Source organism: Astatotilapia calliptera, chromosome 16 (genome assembly GCF_900246225.1).
Source record: "Astatotilapia calliptera chromosome 16, fAstCal1.2, whole genome shotgun sequence".
In the NCBI taxonomy this organism is placed as follows: domain Eukaryota; kingdom Metazoa; phylum Chordata; class Actinopteri; order Cichliformes; family Cichlidae; genus Astatotilapia; species Astatotilapia calliptera.
The window spans coordinates 35346412-35366602 of record NC_039317.1 but is presented as its reverse complement, the minus strand read 5'-3'; the positions used below and the strand labels follow the sequence as shown (position 1 = coordinate 35366602).

The following is a 20191-nucleotide window of genomic DNA, read 5'->3' as shown; positions in this document are numbered from 1 at the left end:
AGAAGCCACCACAGAGTCATAGAAGGTCTTCAGGAGTGGGCCCTCCACTCCAAACGACCTGAGTCTCCGCAGCAGGTACAGCCTGCTCTGCCCTTTCCTGTAGAGGGCGTCTGAGTTATGAGTCCAGTCCAGTCTATTGTTCAGATGAACACCAAGGTACCTGTAGCTGTCCACAGCCTCAATGTCCATACCTTGGATGTTCAGTGGTTGCAGTGGAGAATGCTTGTGCCTGCGGAAGTCTACCACCAGTTCCTTGGTTTTACTGGCGTTGATCGGGAGGTAGTTCAGCTGGCACCAGTCCACAAAGTCTTGGGTCAGACCTCTGTACTCCTTGTCGTCCCCATCAGTGATGAGGCCGACTATTGCAGAGTCATCAGAGAACTTCTGCAGGAAGCACTGGGTGGAATTGTGGGAGAAGTCTGCAGTGTAGATGGTGAAGAGGAACGGAGCCAGAACCGTTCCCTGTGGGGCCCCCGTACTGCAGACGACCCTGTCCGACACACAGCCCTGAGTCCTCACATACTGTGGTCGGTCGGTGAGGTAGTCCAGGATCCAGGTAGTGAGGTGATGGTCCACTCCAGAGTTCACCAGCTTGTCCTTTAGAACCGAGGGAAGAATGGTGTTGAAGGCACTGGAGAAATCAAAGAACATGATTCTCACAGTGCTTCCAGCGGTCTCCAGGTGAGCGAGGGAACGATGTAGGAGGTGAATGACGGCATCATCCGCTCCAATGCCAGGCTGGTAGGCAAACTGAAGTTTGTCCAGTGATGAGCTTATTAGGCGCCGAAGCTGAGCCAAGACCAACCGCTCCAGGGTCTTCATCAGGTGGGATGTCAGAGCCACCGGCCTGTAGCTGTTGAGGTCCTTGGGGCGTGAAGTCTTTGGCACTGGTACAACACAGGAGGTTTTCCAGAGCTGTGGGACTCTTCCCAACCTCAGGCTCAGGTTGAAGAGGTGCTCCATCACCCCACACAGTTGGTCCGCGCAGGACCTGACGACCCTCGAGCTGATGCCATCTGGACCTGCTGCCTTCTTGCCATAGCATCTTACATAGGTATACATGTGAACAAAGAATACTGTGTGTGTGTGTGTGTGTGTGGGGGGGGGGGGGGGGGGTCAGAGTGTGACCCCATAAATGACTTCCCTAAACCTGCTGGTCTGGAAGTCCAACAGTTCATCTAAACAAAAGGCACTTAGCCCAAAACAGACATAGCCACGTTTATCCTACCATAAAACAATAAGACAAGGTACGACCTCTTCCCACACTCCCAGGATGTAGGTGTGCATTCTAGTGTGGAATACACACCAAGCCTTTGTAGCCTGCTAAAGATCACACAGCCTATCACTACACAATTGATTATACACCTCTAAGCATATATGGTTAAATATTTCTAAGCATAAATGACAATCAACAATACAAAACCTAACAGTTTCCAACAGCGAATCTTTCTGTTAGAGGCTGTCCAGGATCACATATACTGTCTAACACTAACCCTCAGTCATGTATTATGCCTTATCCTTTAAAACCTGAACCATGAAATAACTGCCAGAAACATTAAATTTTTTTCAAAATAGTGTGTTTGTTGAGCCTTTAGGCAAAATATATAACAATACATCAAATTTTAATCTGCATATACAGTGGGGCAAAAAAGTATTTAGTCAGCCACCGATTGTGCAAGTTCCCCCACCTAAAATGATGACAGAGGTCAGTAATTTGCACCAGAGGTACACTTCAACTGTGAGAGACAGAATGTGAAAAAAAAATCCATGAATCCACATGGTAGGATTTGTAAAGAATTTATTGGTAAATCAGGGTGGAAAATAAGTATTTGGTCAATAACAAAAATACAACTCATTAATTTGTAACATAACCTTTGTTGGCAATAACAGAGGTCAAACGTTTACTATAGGTCTTTACCAGGTTTGCACACACAGTAGCTGGTATTTTGGCCCATTCCTCCATGCAGATCTTCTCGAGAGCAGTGATGTTTTGGGGCTGTCGCCGAGCAACACGGACTTTCAACTCCCGCCACAGATTTTCTATGGGGTTGAGGTCTGGAGACTGGCTAGGCCACTCCAGGACTTTCAAATGCTTCTTACGGAGCCACTCCTTTGTTGCCCGGGCGGTGTGTTTTGGATCATTGTCATGTTGGAAGACCCAGCCTCGTTTCATCTTCAAAGTTCTCACTGATGGAAGGAGGTTTTGGCTCCAAATCTCACGATACATGGCCCCATTCATTCTGTCCTTAACACGGATCAGTCGTCCTGTCCCCTTGGCAGAAAAACAGCCCCATAGCATGATGTTTCCACCCCCATGCTTCACAGTAGGTATGGTGTTCTTGGGATGCAACTCAGTATTCTTCGTCCTCCAAACACGACGAGTTGAGTTTATACCAAAAAGTTCTACTTTGGTTTCATCTGACCACATGACATTCTCCCAATCCTCTGCTGTATCATCCATGTGCTCTCTGGCAAACTTCAGACGGGCCTGGACATGCACTGGCTTCAGCAGCGGAACACGTCTGGCACTGCGGGATTTGATTCCCTGCCGTTGTAGTGTGTTACTGATGGTGACCTTTGTTACTTTGGTCCCAGCTCTCTGCAGGTCATTCACCAGGTCCCCCCGTGTGGTTCTGGGATCTTTGCTCACCGTTCTCATGATCATTTTGACCCCACGGGATGAGATCTTGCGTGGAGCCCCAGATGGAGGGAGATTATCAGTGGTCTTGTATGTCTTCCATTTTCTGATGATTGCTCCCACAGTTGATTTTTTCACACCAAGCTGCTTGCCTATTGTAGATTCACTCTTCCCAGTCTGGTGCAGGTCTACAATACTTTTCCTGGTGTCCTTCGAAAGCTCTTTGGTCTTGGCCATGGCGGAGTTTGGAGTCTGACTGTTTGAGGCTGTGGACAGGTGTCTTTTATACAGATGATGAGTTCAAACAGGTGCCATTCATACAGGTAACGAGTGGGGGACAGAATAGCTTCTTAGAGAAGACGTTACAGGTCAGCCAGAGATTTTCCTTGTTTGAGGTGACCAAATACTTATTTTCCACCCTGATTTACCAATAAATTCTTTACAAATCCTACCATGTGGATTCATGGATTTTTTTTTCACATTCTGTCTCTCACAGTTGAAGTGTACCTCTGGTGCAAATTACTGACCTCTGTCATCATTTTAAGTGGGGGAACTTGCACAATCGGTGGCTGACTAAATACTTTTTTGCCCCACTGTATATGATTTTTCATTTGTATCACATTTGCTACATTAGCCATATTTTTGCAATTTAGTCATTAAAATGTGTCATGTAATTTATATCATTTTTTGAGGGTAAAAAAAAGTCACACTGATGATGTAGAAATCACACGTGTCAAATACGATACGCGGGGCTTTAAAGGGCTAATTAAAGCGATTGGTTCGTTTTCAGTTTGACACTGATTTCTATCTGGAGTTGTGCATCTTTGTTTTTTGTTAATTATAAAGATGATGCAACACTAGGGATGGGTATCTCCTGCTGCTGCAATTTTGACATAGTAGCTAGTGCAGTTATTTGTTTGTGCAATCTGTGCGTTTGTTTAGTAGTTAATCCTATGTGCCGATGTATATATTGGATGGTTGCATGTGGAAATAAAGAAGCAAATGATACAGAAGTGTATGGTATGCGTTTATTGTTGCGCGTCATCAGGGTCCTCATGTTTAGCCTGCCGCGGCCATTGGTTGGAGTAGCCGCAACATCATCCTCATCATTTCTGCTACACTGGCAGGGCTAGGGGCCAGGACTCTCCTCTTCGGGTTTTTGGGGGATGTTGCTAAATCCGGGTCCGATAACAGGCAACCCACCCGCAGTAGATGCGCTCGGTGTGAGGTCTCGCAGCAAGCTATCAAATACGGCGCATTTCTCGGCTTTAAAAAAAAACCGCTATGCGTCGCCAGGTGTTTCATCAGATTCGAGGTGTTACCTCCTTTGACAGTATCACAGTATCAGCTTAAAGCACTTGTTGCTGCTGAGTTTGCATATTTTGCTGTGAAGTACAGCCAGACTTTGACCGCTTTGCCTTGGGCATTTTTAATCTGTAGCTCTGCTCTAAAAGAACGTACGTGCCTGGCCCCGCCTACTATCCTCGGAAACGTAAAATGATTGGCTAGAAGTGTATCACAGCTCAGGAAAAAAAAAGCACCGAAATAAAGCACCGAAATGTGCGCTGCTTTTCGGTCTGGTTACTACCGTTTATGTCAGAACCGGTGCCATCATGGCACCGGACACCGGTACCCATCCCTATGCAACACTCACCAAAAATTTTATTAGTCCTTTATTTATCCAGGTAAAAAATCTCATTGAGATTAAAAATCTCATTTCCAAGAGAGACCTGGCATCATGGCAACAAAAGTCACATACCACATAGGTATATAACATTTAAAACAAATACAATATCCTATACCAACATGTGTAAAATATACAATAACAGATCAAATTAAGATTACATTAAAAACAATCACACTGAGTAAAAGAGCTGTTCTCTCGTTCCTTTAAGACAGACTTAAACTCTCCCAAGGTAACCAAGTCTGATAATTTCAGTTCCTTCTGCAGATTATTCCAGGAAGCAGGGGCAGCGTATTTAAAAGCCTCTTTCCCCCAATTCTGTTCTGATTTTTGGGACAATCAATTGTATGATATTGTGCGAATATCATACAATTGATTGTCCTTTCCAGGATATCCCAGCGACTCTCAGTCTGGTACAGATCTCGACTGCACGGCGTCCGTGTGGGAAAGTGCTGCCCTGTGTTCGCTCTTTCACAGTTTGAGCCTCAGCGTCGTCTTGGAATCGATCCAAAAATCCCAGAAAGCAAAACAACAAAAGCAGTCAGCTGACTTTTTCTTTTGGCACAAAGCGTTGTTGCTTATCCTAGAGCTCCGACCCAAGAGAAAGCTCGATCCACACTGCAGAGTGATGGTGTCGATGGTCCATTTTAAACACAAGAAAAGATGCAGAATTGTGATTTCTGAGATCATGAGCTTTAAAATGCATAGAAACGCGGGAGAGTGAAATGTTTGCATAGCAGAGATCATATCTGGCGTGAACAGTTTTCTTCCGGTGCGTCCAGCTGTTCATCCAGGTGAGCTGCAGGAAACTTCAGCCTGCAAATCATCAACAACTGATCCATCCTGAGATGTACTCAAACCACTGACAGCGAGCAGTTTCAGGGCCACTAAATCAAACTGAAATCTTGTCACTTTAACCAAAGCTTCATGGTATCCATCCATCTTTTGTGAACAATAAATGTATTTGGAGCTTTCTGATGTTTGTGTGTTTAAGTCGTGTAGCTGAATATATGGTTATTTTTCTCTTTAAGCCATTGATCAGCTGTGGAAGCACTCATTCTTATTTCAGTGATTCATCTATTCTATGCTGCGTATCCTTGTCGGGCTCGTGGGGTTAGGGTTCGCCTATCCTAGCTGCCATAGGGCGAGAGGCAGGTCACGGGGCTAACACATAGAGACAGACAACCATTCACACCTGTGGGCCATTTAGATTCACCCGCTAACCCAGGGGTGGGAAATTCCAGGCCCCGAGGGCCGGTGTCCTGCAGGTTTTAGATCTCACCTTGGGTCAACACACCTGAATCACATGATTAGTTCGTTACAGGCCTCTGGAGAACTGCAGGAGCTAATTTATCCATTTAAATCAGCTGTGTTGGTTCAAGGACACATCTAAAACCTGCAGGGACACCGGCCCTCGAGGCCCGGAGTTGCCCACCCCTGCACTAACCCTAACCCCACTAACTGCATGCCTGTGGACTGTGGGAGGAAGTACGCGGAGAGAACATGAAAACCCGGCCAGGTGGTGGAATCAAACTCACGACCTTCTTGCTAATCACCGTGCACTATGCTGCCATGAATCATTAAATTATTAATGCTCTTTGTTCAGGTTGGAGCGATGAAATAATACTAAAAAACAAAGAAAAGTAAAGTAATATGACAGTAACTCGATTGGATCGTACATTGATGTCACATAAAGAAAAGTAAAAATCAGACTGTGTATACGTTTGCTTTACATCAGTGAATGCAGATAGTGTGGGTTTGTTGCAGTACTCCTGAGCGCCTTTAGAAGGCGCTGTTGCTCTGAGCAGTTCTAATGGCTCCAGGGTCTAAACACATTTAGTTTTGATGATATCTGAGCCGCAGAGACAGAAATGGATCAGCAGCAGCAGCACAGCCTCAGACTTTCACTTTACCCATTCAATCATGTATTTTTAAACGCTAAGGTTAGGTTAGGTTAGGCGGTCAGTACTCGTTAATTTAGCTGAATCTAATTCAGTGTAGCTGGGTTTATTCAACTGGTAGTTTTACTCAGTTACTGGTACATGACAATAGATATTTCAGACACAGAAATCAGCATTAGATGCTCGGCGTCAGTCAGGATTACATTAACTGCCAAGTTTAACTACTTATAGCAAGGTAGTTGCAAAAACAGCAACTGCCTAATTACAAATGTTAGTAGGTTAGTATTAGCTGCTTCTGACATTCACAAATGATAATGTTACAGTGAGATTAACATTCAGACATTAAGTGTCTCAGCACAGCATTTGCAGGTCATTTCACACATTAGGAATCGAGCATTAGCAAGCTGATAACCTTCAGCTCCACACTTCTCTCATCAGAAAATAAGAGGTGCATATATTTCAAGTTAACATCAGAAGTGAGGATGCTGACATTAAAACATTGACGTTGCCCAGGTACAACTAATCTGAAGCAGCTACTAGCTGAAAATATCCTCCTCCATGAAAATAACTTGTAATATCCAGCATAGTCAGTCACCTTCTCACATAATGTTTTTTCTTTATTTCCATCACCATCAACAATATCAATGAACACATTATGTAGGAATCATGTAGTAAACACAAAAGTGTAAAATAAAATAACTCAAATCATGATTTATATTTTAGCTTCTTTGTAACAGCCCCCTTTACTTTGATCCCTGCTTTGCTCGCTCTTCTTCTCCATCAGCTCCGTGAGGTCGTCTCCTGAAATGGTTTCCAACAGCCTGGACGGAGTTCCCAGAGATGCTGAGCACTTGTTGGTCCTTTAACTTCACTCTGCGCTCCATCTCATCCCAAACCATCTCCACTGGGATCAGGTCAGGTGACTGTGGAGGCCATAGCTAACATAGATAATATTTGAACAAAGAAGCTAATGTTAGCAGCCAGTCATCAGACACAGAGGCTAGAATTCATTTCAAAGCTTTCGATGTACGGTCAACAGTAGCAACCGGTTTCAGATATTTAAAAAGTTTCAGATATTAAAAAGTAGCTCACTTCAGGAGGGAGTCCGCGCCTTGACCACCCGATCACCATCAGCTGATCATTGATCATGATTGAAGTAGCAACAGGAGAGGGAGGGGGGAGAATGAGAGGAGAAGAGGCAGCTGGGCAGCAAAGACACAGAATAACTGCAGCTTTGTGTCTTTGTTTCATTCCAGCTGAAGTCCGGCACGAATCGCTTCCCTTTCACCTACATACGGATGTGTTGTGATTGGTCCAGCCCAGAGTTGATCATGACCAGTTGGCTAATCCACCACCTTTCATTGTTTATACAAAAACAAACAAAGATAAAAATGAAAAATCACCATCGTTGATGATGAACCTCTTAACCTGAACACCTCGTTACCCCGAGGAGCTGCTCAGTGTTCGCTGAAGGAGAAGGTGACCTGTGTGACGCTGGAACAACCTGACTGGATCCTGGTTCGTCCGATTAAAGCTAACAGAGTCCAAACCAGAGGAAAACGTCTCTTTGTTTGTGGTGCTTACACTTGTTGGTGGAATATTCACTGCTGTCCTGTGAGAACCTTTTTCATACTTGAATAAGCAGCCCGTGTGTCTTATCCCTCTAACGAGCTCACACTCTGGTCCTTCCTACGTTTCAATTCAATTCAATTCAATTCAATTTTATTTATATAGCGCCAAATCACAACAAAAGTCGCCTCAAGGCGCTTCATAGATACAGAGAAAAACCCAACAATCATATGACCCCCTATGAGCAAGCACTTTGGCGACAGTGGGAAGGAAAAACTCCCTTTTAACAGGAAGAAACCTCCGGCAGAACCAGGCTCAGGGAGGGGCGGGGCCATCTGCTGCGACCGGTTGGGGTGAGAGAAGGAAGACTGGATAAAGACATGCTGTGGAAGAGAGACAGGGGTTAATAACAGATATGATTCAATGCAGAGAGGTCTGTTAACACATAGTGAGTGAGAAAGGTGACTGGAAAGGAAAAACTCAATGCATCATGGGAATCCCCCGGCAGCCTACATCTATTGCAGCATAACTAAGGGAGGATTCAGGGTCACCTGGTCCAGCCCTAACTATATGCTTTAGCAAAAAGGAAAGTTTGAAGCCTAATCTTGAAAGTAGAGATAGTGTCTGTCTCCTGAATCCAAACTGGAAGCTGGTTCCACAGAAGAGGGGCCTGAAAACTAAAGGCTCTGCCTCCCATTCTGCAAACCTCACATGGGCTACGTTTGCACCTGGCAGTGAATGTTTGTGTGTTCTTTGTCTCTTTGCGTTTTGTCTCTGTCGTTTTTCTGTTGCAGTCTTCGGGTCATGGTCCGGGTCTGTGGCTGGAACTTTCCATCAGGCTCCCGAGCCTACCTGGTATCCGTCCCTGGGCGGGGCCACGTCCTCCTCCACTTCCTCACAGCTGGAGCTGATGGCAGGCCATCAAGAGAGTGATTTAAGCCTCATGCTGACATTTGTCTCTCCATTTGGGAAATCACTCTGTGTCTCACCTGCCTGCCGTCCTGCAGGAACGTCCGGATCGCAGGTCACACCGCCTTTCCACACCGCTCAGCTCACTCCGGATCACGTCACCCCTCTCCCATCATTTCCTCCTCCTACAATGTGACTCCTTAACTGTCCCGTTCCAGTCTGCATCTCTGCGCCCGTTCCCTGTTTTTAGATCCACGTCCACCGAGCCACGTTACCCAGGCCACAGCAAGCTCTATGTTTTGTTGCCTTGTCACGATTTCCAGTTTAACTAATAAATATATTGTAAACCTACCTGCTGAGTCCAGTTTTGTACTGACCTGTCAGTCCTGTGACAAAGTATCTTTATTTTCATTTAAAAGGCTTCATATGGCAAAATTAGTCCTCAGTTTAGATCACAAAATCCTTAACTGGTAACTGCCTGAATTACAACATGAAATAAGTATTTCTTAAAACCACTGGAAGCTCCTCCTGTGCCGTCACTAACCACGTCTCCTCTAACAGTAGATCTGTGAGCAGCTGTGATGAACTGCCTATATGTAAGGACGTGTTTCATGAGGCCTGGAGCCTCCTGCAGTCAGTCTCAGCTTTCCTCATTTATGTGTTTAATTTAGTACATTTTACTAAACCAATAAATCTTCCCAGTCTTCCGTTGTTGTTGTGATTTATAGTTTCCTCAGTCCCGGCTAACTTCCTGTGAAGAAGCTTGTTTTTAGCCGACAGACGGCCCAGCCAGGCAGACACGGGAACTCTCACTACGCTCGCTCACATCTGTGACTAAAAATAGAATTACAATAGAAACACATTCAAGATCACAGCTGTGAATAAAGTACCGCAGTGTGAGTCTGTTTCAGCCACAGACGATGAGTCCTGCACACCATCGACCTGCTGAGGCTTTCACACCACTGACAACAGCTGCGTCACTTCAGGCACCTTTAATGTGAAGACGAGTGAGGGCTGCTTCACATCTGAGCTTTACTGTGATTGGTGGAAACACAAACATGTAATCCTCCACAGGAAGATGTTTAACAAGAAACAAGCACGTGTGAAACAGCAGCAACTAAACCAGTTTGTCCTTACAGGGAGGGGCCGCGACTGGTTGGGGTGAGGGGGAGGAAGACGGGAAAAAGACATGCTGTGGAAGAGAGCCGGAGCTTAACAACTAATGATTAAGTACAGAAAGGTGAGTGAAGCAGAAACACCCAGTGCATCATGGGAATCAGCAGCCTACGTCTATTGCAGCATAACTAAGGGAGGATTCAGGGTCACCTGGTCCAGCCCTAACTATATGCTTTAGCAAAAAGGAAAGTTTGAAGCCTAATCTTGAAAGTAGAGATAGTGTCTGTCTCCTGAATCCAAACTGGAAGCTGGTTCCACAGAAGAGGGGCCTGAAAACTGAAGGCTCTGCCTCCCATTCTACTTTTAAATACTCTAGGAACAACAAGTAGGCCTGCAGAGCGAGAGCGAAGTGCTCTAATAGGGTGATATGGTACTACAAGGTCATTAAGATAAGATGGGGCCTGATTATTTAAGACCTTGTATGTGAGGAGCAGGATTTTGAATTCTGGATTTAACAGGAAGCCAAAACAGGAGAAATCTGCTCTCTCTTTCTAGTCCCTGTCAGGACTCTTGCTGCAGCATTTTGGATCAGCTGAAGGCTTTTCAGGGAGTTTTTTAGGACTTCCTGATAATAATGAATTACAGTCGTCCAGCCTGGAAGTAATAAATGCATGAACTAGTTTTTCAGCGTCACTCTGAGACAGGATATTTCTAACTTTAGAGATGTTGCACAAATGGAAGAAAGCAGTCTTACATATTTGTTTAATATGTGCGTTGAAGGACATGTCCTGGTGAAAAATGACTCCAAGGTTCCTCACAGCGTTACTGGAGGCCAAGGTAATGCCATCCAGAGTAAGAATCTGCTTAGATACCATATTTCTAAGATTTTCAGGGCCGAGTACAATAACCTCAGTTTTATCTGAATTAAGAAGCAGAAAGTTAGCAGCCATCCAGGTCTTTATGTCTTTAAGACATTCCTGCAGTAGATTCCAGCACTGCTTCCATCTGTCACTGGATGACCTGATTGATAAAAGCAGGAAAAACTCACCAAGATTGAGACTCATGACACTCTTCAGGTGTACAGTTCAGTAAGGCAGATTTTACCTTCAGGAATCAACAAGTCAAAAAGCAAAATGTTGAAAAAAAATGTAAATAATATTTAGGTGCAACCAAATTTTCATGAAAACTGATCCAGACAAACAGAAAGTGTCTATAAAGAGCAACAATACACAACTTACACAATGTGCTGTCACCGAAATCACTTCTTACATTAGTGGACTTAACTGACCTCCAGGTCAAGCTAGGACAATGATGGACGACTGACAGCTGCATTACTAAACTCTGCTACCAAACCATGAAGCAGCAGAAAGGTTCTGATCCACAGGATGAGCCCCAGGAGCTCCGCTGACTCCTGAGATATGAAGCGTGGGTTTGTTGGGGTGTTGTAACAGCCGGCCGGTGGGAGGGGGGCTTTGACTGACAGGAACAGCCTCTGCCTCCTTTTGCTCAGCAGTTCTCAGTGACTCTGGGTCTGCAGATGAACTTGTTCTCTGCGATTCCTTTAAAACACAGAGGTTCAGGTGTGTGTGAACGAGCTGCCGTCACACACTCTTAGCCTGATCCGAATCAGAGGATCGGGGTGGGCAGCCTCACAGGCTGCAGGGTGCATAAATGGCTGCTATGTCCCATCATGCCCCCTGAGTGTTTCAGCAGCCAATGGGGAGCGTCGGTGCTCTGATGATGCAGGTTGTCCCCCTGGTATAAAACCCTAAAGCACCATCTGGGCCCTCCTGAGCAGTTTGAGCATTCCCAACCTCGCCTCGGGTGGAGGGATTGCGAGGAGGGAAAGCAAAACTACACGGCCTCTATTCTGTGTAGTTTTGTTTTTTTTCGGGGGATATTTCGAGGCTCGACCGTTCTCATCTTGGATTTTTCTGGAAAAACCTTCCTGGATAAGGAGACCGTTGCTCGTTGCTCTGACGGGCTCCGTCCCATCATTTCAGGCACTCTTGTGATACAAGTGAGTACTCGCCGGTCCCCTAATGATGCTGACTCGTGGGGTTTACGGCGATTGGGGGGTCAGGGCTCGGGGTTTGGGTGAACTGTGTTTGGGTTTTGTGTTGGTTTGATGTTTTTCGGGTGCAGATTGCAGGTTGGCCGTATTCAGCGGGCTGTGCACTGACCCCAGGAAGGCCAAGAATAGCTGCTGATAGCATGAGAGTGGACTGTCAGCTGGGCGGCTGATGGCTTTTTAAGGGAATCAGCAGCAGGGCTATCACTTCACCCCCAGCTATGCGCCACATGCTGTCTGTCAATCAAGCTGCTCGAGGTTGGGGAGGGGGTGGTGGATATTTTTGGCCACTGCCTTATCTGTCGCTCAGCTCGATCTGTAAATATGGGCTGAGTTTATCAGGTCTGATCCTGTTTGGCTTATGATGAAGCGAAGTGTTCGTATTGATTGTTGATAAGGCTGCGATCAGCTGATCAGGTGCTGAAAGTTCACAGAGAAGGTGAGAGACTCACAACTCTGCCTGAAATCAGCTGACAGCGCTGAAAAAGAGCAGCAGCTGTCCCAGCGAGGCGTTCAGTGTCACAGTCAGAGAGCAGGAACAAATCAATCACCAGTAACTGATTATTGATCACCAGCTCCTTAAAGAGGTGTGAGAGTGGTTCAGCCTGTTTCCACAGACTTCAGATTCACAGCACTGGAGGATTTTTAGTCTTACTTTAAGGAGCTTCACACTGGTCCTCAGACTCCAGCTGTACGTTTTTACAGGGTTTCTGTGATTGAGCGTCCAAAGTCAATAAATGCGACGTCACACTCGAGATGTTAACCATGTGACAGTAAAGGTTTTTAAATAACTGTCTGACAGCAGAAACAGCTGCACGCTAGACTGCAGCCAGCGTTAAACCAGGATTACTGCAGCTGCATCGTGGACACAAAAGGAACGACGTTTAAACGGCTTCATGTTTGTTCGTGTCTTTGATCTGATCGTCACATTTACATGAAGTGTCATTAAGCTGCTTTTACAGGTGAAAGATTTCATTTATTCCTGTCATTATAAGGTTTCAATGGGAGTTGTCTTTGAATCAAAGCTTTATTGACTGTTTGATTCTCAGATAAGTATGGAAGCCTGTTTGTGCCAAAAAAGTATAAAAATGACTTTATGTTACCTGAGCTTTAGTCTCATAATATCAATAAACTGACTAATTTCATCACACTTATAATTATAACCAACACGTTATGTGGTTCCATTTTATGATGAGAAAATTGAGGTTTTAAATTTTAAATTCATAAAATTGTAACAAAATAAAAAAACAAAACAAAAGATGTTTTTAATTAATTACGGCAGAAAAAGCTTTTGAAAGCACAACATCTTTGTTTCTGTTTTTTACAAAAAACACAGCGAATAATCAACAATCAGAACCATTTAATTTAACGCTTCAATAATATGTAACGTGGTTATTTGTCAGCAACATGAAACCAGAGTGCAGAGAGAAAGAAACTTGAAATAAGAACATGAGTGGAGACAAACGTGGAAAACCCACAGTGACTCGTCTGAAAAGATTTCACAGCAAAATCAAAGATTTGTGTTAATCAACATTTCAGTCCAAATTCTGCCACGAAGAGATTTTAGAACAAAATCAACATAAACACAGAATCATGTCTAAATAACAATGTGGTGGATAAAAACACTCCACAGCACATTTCACCTGTAAGAGTTTGTGTCACATGAAGTGGAAACAACAACGAGCTCCATTTATTTAAAGATCACGAACCTGTGAGAAGATCCACTGCATCACTGCACTGACTAATAACATGCGTCGTTGTTATTATTATTATTATTATTATGGTTTTTAGTCTGCAGTAAAATCAGGAACCAAAGAGTTAAAACAGCAGACTCAGCTTTAGATCTGATCTGATGATTGATGGTTATAATTACTTGGAAACAGCTAATTAAATGTTGAAGATGATGGATGAGTTTACAGTATGAAGCACCTTCAGCTGAATGCTGTTGTGATTGGTGCTGTATAAATAAAGTTGAATTGAATTTGTTTATATCAATGAAGACAAACTGGTCCACGTCCACACTGAGGTCACAGCAGAGTGGACATGATCAGTGTTTGGTCAGTGGACCTTTAACAGTTCACACCAGAACACATTTGAGTTTTTCATCAGACTTTGTATTTTCAGGGAAACTTTTATTTCTATTTAAAATCAGTTTGTTTTTTTCCAGCATGCTAATCAGAGTCATGTTGTTCATCTCTGTGTCAGCGGCAGCATAAATGTTCTTTGTAAAAGTGCAAACCTGCAGCTGCTGCCGCCCGTCAGACATTTATAGCCGCCGTCCGTCTCACCTGTCTCACAGCTCTGAAACTCAAACCTCCAAGTGAAGCTGCAGAGACACTCAGCACATTTCCATCCAGCTGCTTTTAACTACATGTAAATGTGTCCCTCAACACAAACTCGAGTAGAGTTAATCACTTCATCAATTAGTCAAATGCATCCTGTGTTCCTACCAACCCAGGCAAGCACGACATGCAGGTGCAACTCTGAATGCAGAGCTCAGAGTTTGGGTCACCTCAGTGTAAAAACTGGATTTCTTCTTCTGCTCTGTTATTTACAGCAGCTTAGGATAAACTATACTATAGTTTATCCTAAGCTGTTTATCAGCACGGGGACTCCCAGTTTGTGCAGTGTTTAGATCATAATAGTCAGTTAATGCTGCCGCTGATGAGCCTTTGAAACCCTTTGTCAGCGTCTCTGATCGTTTGAACACTGCTGTGAGCGCGCAGCTTGTTCATCGGCGTGCTCACGCAGACGGTACTTAGTTATCATTAAACCAGTTTCACTGTTAAGAGGAAGCAGCTCTGCCTGACTGTTACATCATCCTGCTGAAGGACTGATGAGGCGTCCTCACAGGAGTCACTTCAGCCACATGATTGGTCAGTGACTCTTTCACACAGTGGTTATCTAACACGTCTCCACCCAGAGCGTGCTGCATGAGTCGCAGTAGCTGCTGCGTCGGTGACCGTCTCGATGGGCTTTCACAGGTTCTCATTTCCTTTGTGGTTCTAACGTGACAGAGCTTTCTCGCCCTGTGACACAGACGGGCTCTGTGGACCGATGGATGGAGCTGAAAGTGTACGAATGTTCTTCAACCTTTGCAAACAACGACTAACATCAGAAAAGTGTTTCTGTTATATGTTGGTTACATCTATAAACACAGGATCTACAGCACCATCCCAGCGGGGGATCAGCTACACCTTAGCATCGTCACAAAGCTATGACATCACAACAACACGGCCAATCAAAGGACTGAGAGAACAGAGAATATAACAGCCAACATACCCAAGTGCACGTCACAACCATTTACTCACCTGTGGACTGTCCAGTGTGAAGACTAAAGAAATCTAAAGGTTCAAACGAACAATCTGGATATGCACATGTAGGATATCAGAGACATTTGTACATTATCAGGAAAGAAATGTATCACACAGCAAGAAAAGCAGCAGAAAAACACGTGTTTGTGATTTAAAGCAGAGAATGGAAGCTGATTGGTTCACAGAAGGCAGGCAGCGTGATGATGTCAGCATCAGCGTGGGAAACAGGAAGTGATATAAAGAATAGGATGAGCGATCAGCACTAGAAGAAAGAAATGACTGAATGAATCATTTATTTTATCTCAATGAAAGTAAAATTTGACAAAACGAGTATTTAACATAAAACTTGTTTTATTAGTTTTAAATTTGATCACAGAAGATAAAGTTAAAATACGGATTCGAATAAACTAGTAAACACAGGTTGCAACAAATAACACAGCAGCTAAACTGAAACTGAATCATTGAAGTTTTCTGGAGAAACAACATTATGAGAAGAAGCATCCACAATGCTCCACCTCCGTCTGCAGCTTCGCCTCCATCTGCTGCTCCACCACCTCGGCCTCCAGCCTGAGGCCGTCCGATTGGCTGTTCTGCTCTCACGTCTCTCTGTATTTGCTCAGATTAGGTTCCACTCTGGTTCCTCCGCTGCTCTGCACGCCCAGCTACACCCAGCTACACCCACAGTTCTCCACACCTTTTGACCCAGTCTGCATCCTCAGCCTGGCAGCACTTATTCATCTTTCATCTCACTGCATTGATCTCATGCAGCCATAAAATCTACATATTTGTAAAAACATGTTGTAATCTCGTTTTTGTCCTGCAATGACTGAAACAATAAAGTGAAAATCTGATGATTTTTTCATTCGTATTAAAAAGGCTGCAGGTTTGTTTGTATCTGCAGCTGTTAGTGGCTGCTCTACTCCTGCACTGGTTTAGTGGCAGCAGGTGGAGAATTAGCTCCACCTGCTGCTGATCTGTCAGTTTCTCTGCCAATGAAACCAAAGCCTGCTGCTGTTTTCTTTATTCTGGGCTGATCACCTCGTTTGTGTTCCAGGGTGCCGATCATCATGTCAACTCAAGCGCCGACGTTCACGCAGCCGCTACAGAGCGTCGTGGCACTGGAGGGTAGTGCCGCCACGTTCGAGGCTCAAGTTAGTGGTAAGAGAAACGTGTGATGGTGACGTTCTGCAGAGGACGATGTTTGACACTGTTGTATTTACACTGGAGATACAAAGAATGAGCAGATGTTTGACTTCATTAGTTAGAAAGGAGAGAAATAATGTTAAAGTTCATATAAAAACTATTAGACATTGAAGCCATGCAGCTGGTACAGAGGTTCACTGCAGACTGTGCAACATTCATATCTGGACTCTTTGTATTTATAGAGAGAAATGATGGACTTTTGAGGGGTAAATGTTCTCGTCACCTTTCTTTCTTTTCTCGTGGCGAGCGAGGCTTTTACAGGCTGCTGCTGCTTTCAGGGACATTCTGACATTTGGAAGGTTGGAGTCAATGCCTGTGATAAAAATAAAGTTGACAGAATTTCAGCAGATGCCTTTCCCTTTCAGGAACTCAGGGGAAGCATGTGCCAACATTTACACAGACAGCTCCTGATTGGCTCTTCAGCCTTTCTCCCTCAGTTTTCTGTTTTAAGTCCAAACAGCCCAAACCACAGGGAGCTGAGATGGTTGCTGCATTGCTGCTTGCTATTGGTGGCAGTGTTTGAGGGGAGAACAGTCTGCTTCTTGTTGCTTTGACCCAATGATTGCTTGACTTAAAAGGAGAAATGTCATTTGTTCTAAGTTTAACCAGTGAGTATAAGAGCAGCCGTCCTTTATTCTCCTGACAGACTGGTGCAATCAGTCACACAGGGACGGCTCTGCAGGTCGAGCTAGGTAACGATGAAGCCACATGAAGGAAACATATGAAGCTTCTGAAGTTTAGTCTTGATTCTTTCATGATTAACCAGGTAAAACAAACCTGATAGTGACGTTTTTCTGCTCTGACTTCATCTCACTGACGGTCTCATGATTCAAAAGAATTACTCTTTGTTGTATTGATCTTAGTTCTTATTTCCTTTAAAGCTCTCGTATATTTTAAACAGTAATTGTATTTTTGAATCCATCCACCCAGTTTTAAAATGTTTAATTTCTACTTTAGCTAAATAAATGTCACATTTTCAGTTTCTATATTTTTAAACAATTTGAAAACCTCATGTGAACAACGTTAATCTTAAAGATGATATTTTTAAATTTCAAATAAAAAGTTGAACATGAAAATTTGCTAAACTCTTAATAAAGTTTCTCCCACTCGTTCGTCGTTTGCTTTTCCTTTCACATTTTTGTTTCATGCATTAAAATCTCACTGTTTTACTGAAAGCACTGACTTTGTGGCTCAGGTCTTAGTCCCGGATCCTTTGGTGCATGTTGGTTTGTGGGTTCTCCGACAGAGTCTCATGCATCTCTTTGCAGGTTCTCCAGTTCCTGAGGTGAGCTGGTTCCGTGATGGCCAGGTACTTTCTGCTGCCGCTCTGCCCGGCGTTCAGATCTCGTTCAGCGATGGCCGCGCTGTTCTGAGGATTCCTGCTGTGACCGCCGCGCACAGCGGACGATTTTCTGTCAGAGCCACCAACGGTGCTGGACAAGCCACAAGCACAGCTGAACTCTTAGTTACAGGTGAGCTCACAGGAGGACTTCAAGTGGTAAACTAAAGCACTTCTGCTCCATGAACATTTCCCATACATTTCTTTTCAAAAAAGCTGCTACGAACAGCAAATTTTAATGTTAAAATTTTGATATTTATAGATTGTAAAGAAGGTTTGTTTGTGTATATGTTATCATTTAGCTGCCATCCAGAGTTCTCAAAGGATAAACAGCAGTGGATAACGGTCGGCAGACGTTGCAACATCATGAGCTGATTTTTAACACCCGTCTGAATCAAACTGAAAACAAACTGTTATTAAAAATTCAGTTTTCTAAAAAGTCATAAACTGGCTTTATTTTATTGTGTACTTGCACAACGAAATGCTGAGATCAGCTGATATAAAGCGACCTGTACCTCCTTCTCCAGCGGAGACGGTGCCTCCGAGCTTCATTCAGAGACTACAGAGCTCCACGGTGAGACAGGGCAGCCAGGTGAGGCTGGATGTTCGAGTCACCGGGATCCCCGCACCTGGGGTAAAATTCTACAGAGAAGGGGCCGAGATCCAGAGCTCCACCGACTTCAGAATCATCCAGGACGGAGACCTGCACAGCTTGCTGATTGCTGAAGCCTTCCCAGAGGATTCTGGGACGTATTCGGTGACAGCCACCAACAGCAGCGGACGGGCCACCTCCACAGCCGAACTGCTGGTTCAGGGTAAGAACCGTTCGTCTCTGCTTCTTCTTCCTTTTGGAAATTGCTTTGATGAAAAACACAGACTAAAGAAGAGACATTTTCAGGCGAAGAAGCCGTTCCAGCAAAGAAAACAAAGACCTTGATTTCAACCGCCCAGATTTCAGAGACCCGACACACCAGAGTAGAAAAGGTAAAAAAATCCTCAAAGAAATGTGTGATTGTCTAATTTACTCATACTTAATCTAACTTCATGAACTCTGCTGTCCGTCCCCAGAAGATGGAGGCCAGTTTCCAGGCCTCCGCCATGATGGAAATGCAGATAGAGGGCGCAGAGCTGGCTCACAAGACTCCACCCAGAGTTCCTCCGAAACCCACATCCAAGTCACCAACTCAGCCATCACTGGTGGCCAAGGTGACCGGGGGACGGCAACAGTCACCGTCACCTGTCAGACATGTGAAGGCACCCACACCCACGCCTGTCAGGTGGGTAGAGTCTGGGAGGGGTTAACGCTGGCTGTTATTTGCCTGTTCGTAACTTTTACATGGAAAGAAGTCAGCGAATGATTACTGACAGAGATCTGCTGATCGGTGTGCTCGATGAATAAACCAATCAGGGCAGCTGTGTAACTCTCAGTCTCACCTTTCAGGGCAGTCCCGTCCCCTATCGCCGCACACAAGCAGGCCGCCGGTGACGTCCTCCCGCCCTGGAAGCAGGAAGACTACGTGGCCGAGGGCAGGACTGTCACTCAGTTGGTCCGGGAGCAGCAGGTCACCATGGTCAAACAGGTGAGCATCCCTGGGGTAGCACGACATATTCCCATCCACAGATAAACCATTCCAGGAGACACTTCACAAAAAATGGGCATTTTCAATGAAACGTGAGGTTCCCAGATTCCTGAGTCTCTCTTCTTCGGGTTCAGCTGCGTTACCATCAGCTCCCTGACTGTGTTTGGTCATGAAATATTACTTCCACTTCTCTATTTGTGACGTTCATGTCTCACAGCCTCTGCGGTGGATTTCAGGTCCTTGTTTAAAGGTATTATGGGTTTACTCTGAAAAACAGAACCTGCCATCCACCTTCCTCCACCTTACAGCCAATTCTTTTCCATGTGTTCCTTGTTCTAATGTGCCTGATTGTTTGCCCTGCTCATATTCACATCATTGGCACAGCATCACACAGCAGTCTGAACATTTGGTCTTTGAAATGAAAAGAGAATCATCTGAAGCTGATGATGTGCGTTTTACCCTGGATGATGAGGGATGGGACATCTCTGCAGGCTGGGCGGGACTGTAACTTCTTTCAGCCCCACACAGATTCATACGGTGAGGGGGGGAAACATGTGAAAACTTTAAAAACCAAGAAGCAACATCTTTACTCACAGAAGAGGAGGAAAATACACCCTCAAAGAGCTGTGTCCTCTGTGTTTAACCACAAGACTTTAGCACCTGTTTCCAGTAGAGAGCAAGCCTGGCTCGGTTCAGCTGACGATGCTGTCAGAATACCTGATGTCCTCCTGATACCACATCCTCCTGATGTGTCTGAGATCGCTTCAGCTTAACTCAGAAGACTGGTCTTATTGTTTTATTGTGTCGCCACAAGATTGTGGCTGTCACTTTTCTTTGCAGCTAATGTTACTGCTGACAAACAGATGA

General features: G+C 44.6%; 1 protein-coding gene across 6 annotated transcripts in view; it reads left to right on the top strand.

The window, feature by feature from the left end:
- The first annotated feature begins 11584 nt into the window (after positions 1–11584).
- The window catches only part of LOC113007498 (titin-like), a 175484-nt gene continuing 166877 nt past the window's right edge, over positions 11585–20191 (top strand). For all 6 annotated transcript variants that reach the window (XM_026144120.1, XM_026144123.1, XM_026144122.1 and 3 more), the window contains exons 1-7: positions 11585–11837; positions 16257–16360; positions 17674–17877; positions 18272–18559; positions 18643–18728; positions 18813–19021; positions 19186–19324. In XM_026144120.1, coding sequence (XP_025999905.1) covers positions 16270–16360; positions 17674–17877; positions 18272–18559; positions 18643–18728; positions 18813–19021; positions 19186–19324 — 1017 coding nt within the window. In that variant the 5' untranslated portion in view covers positions 11585–11837; positions 16257–16269. The remainder of the gene's footprint in view (positions 11838–16256; positions 16361–17673; positions 17878–18271; positions 18560–18642; positions 18729–18812; positions 19022–19185; positions 19325–20191) is intronic.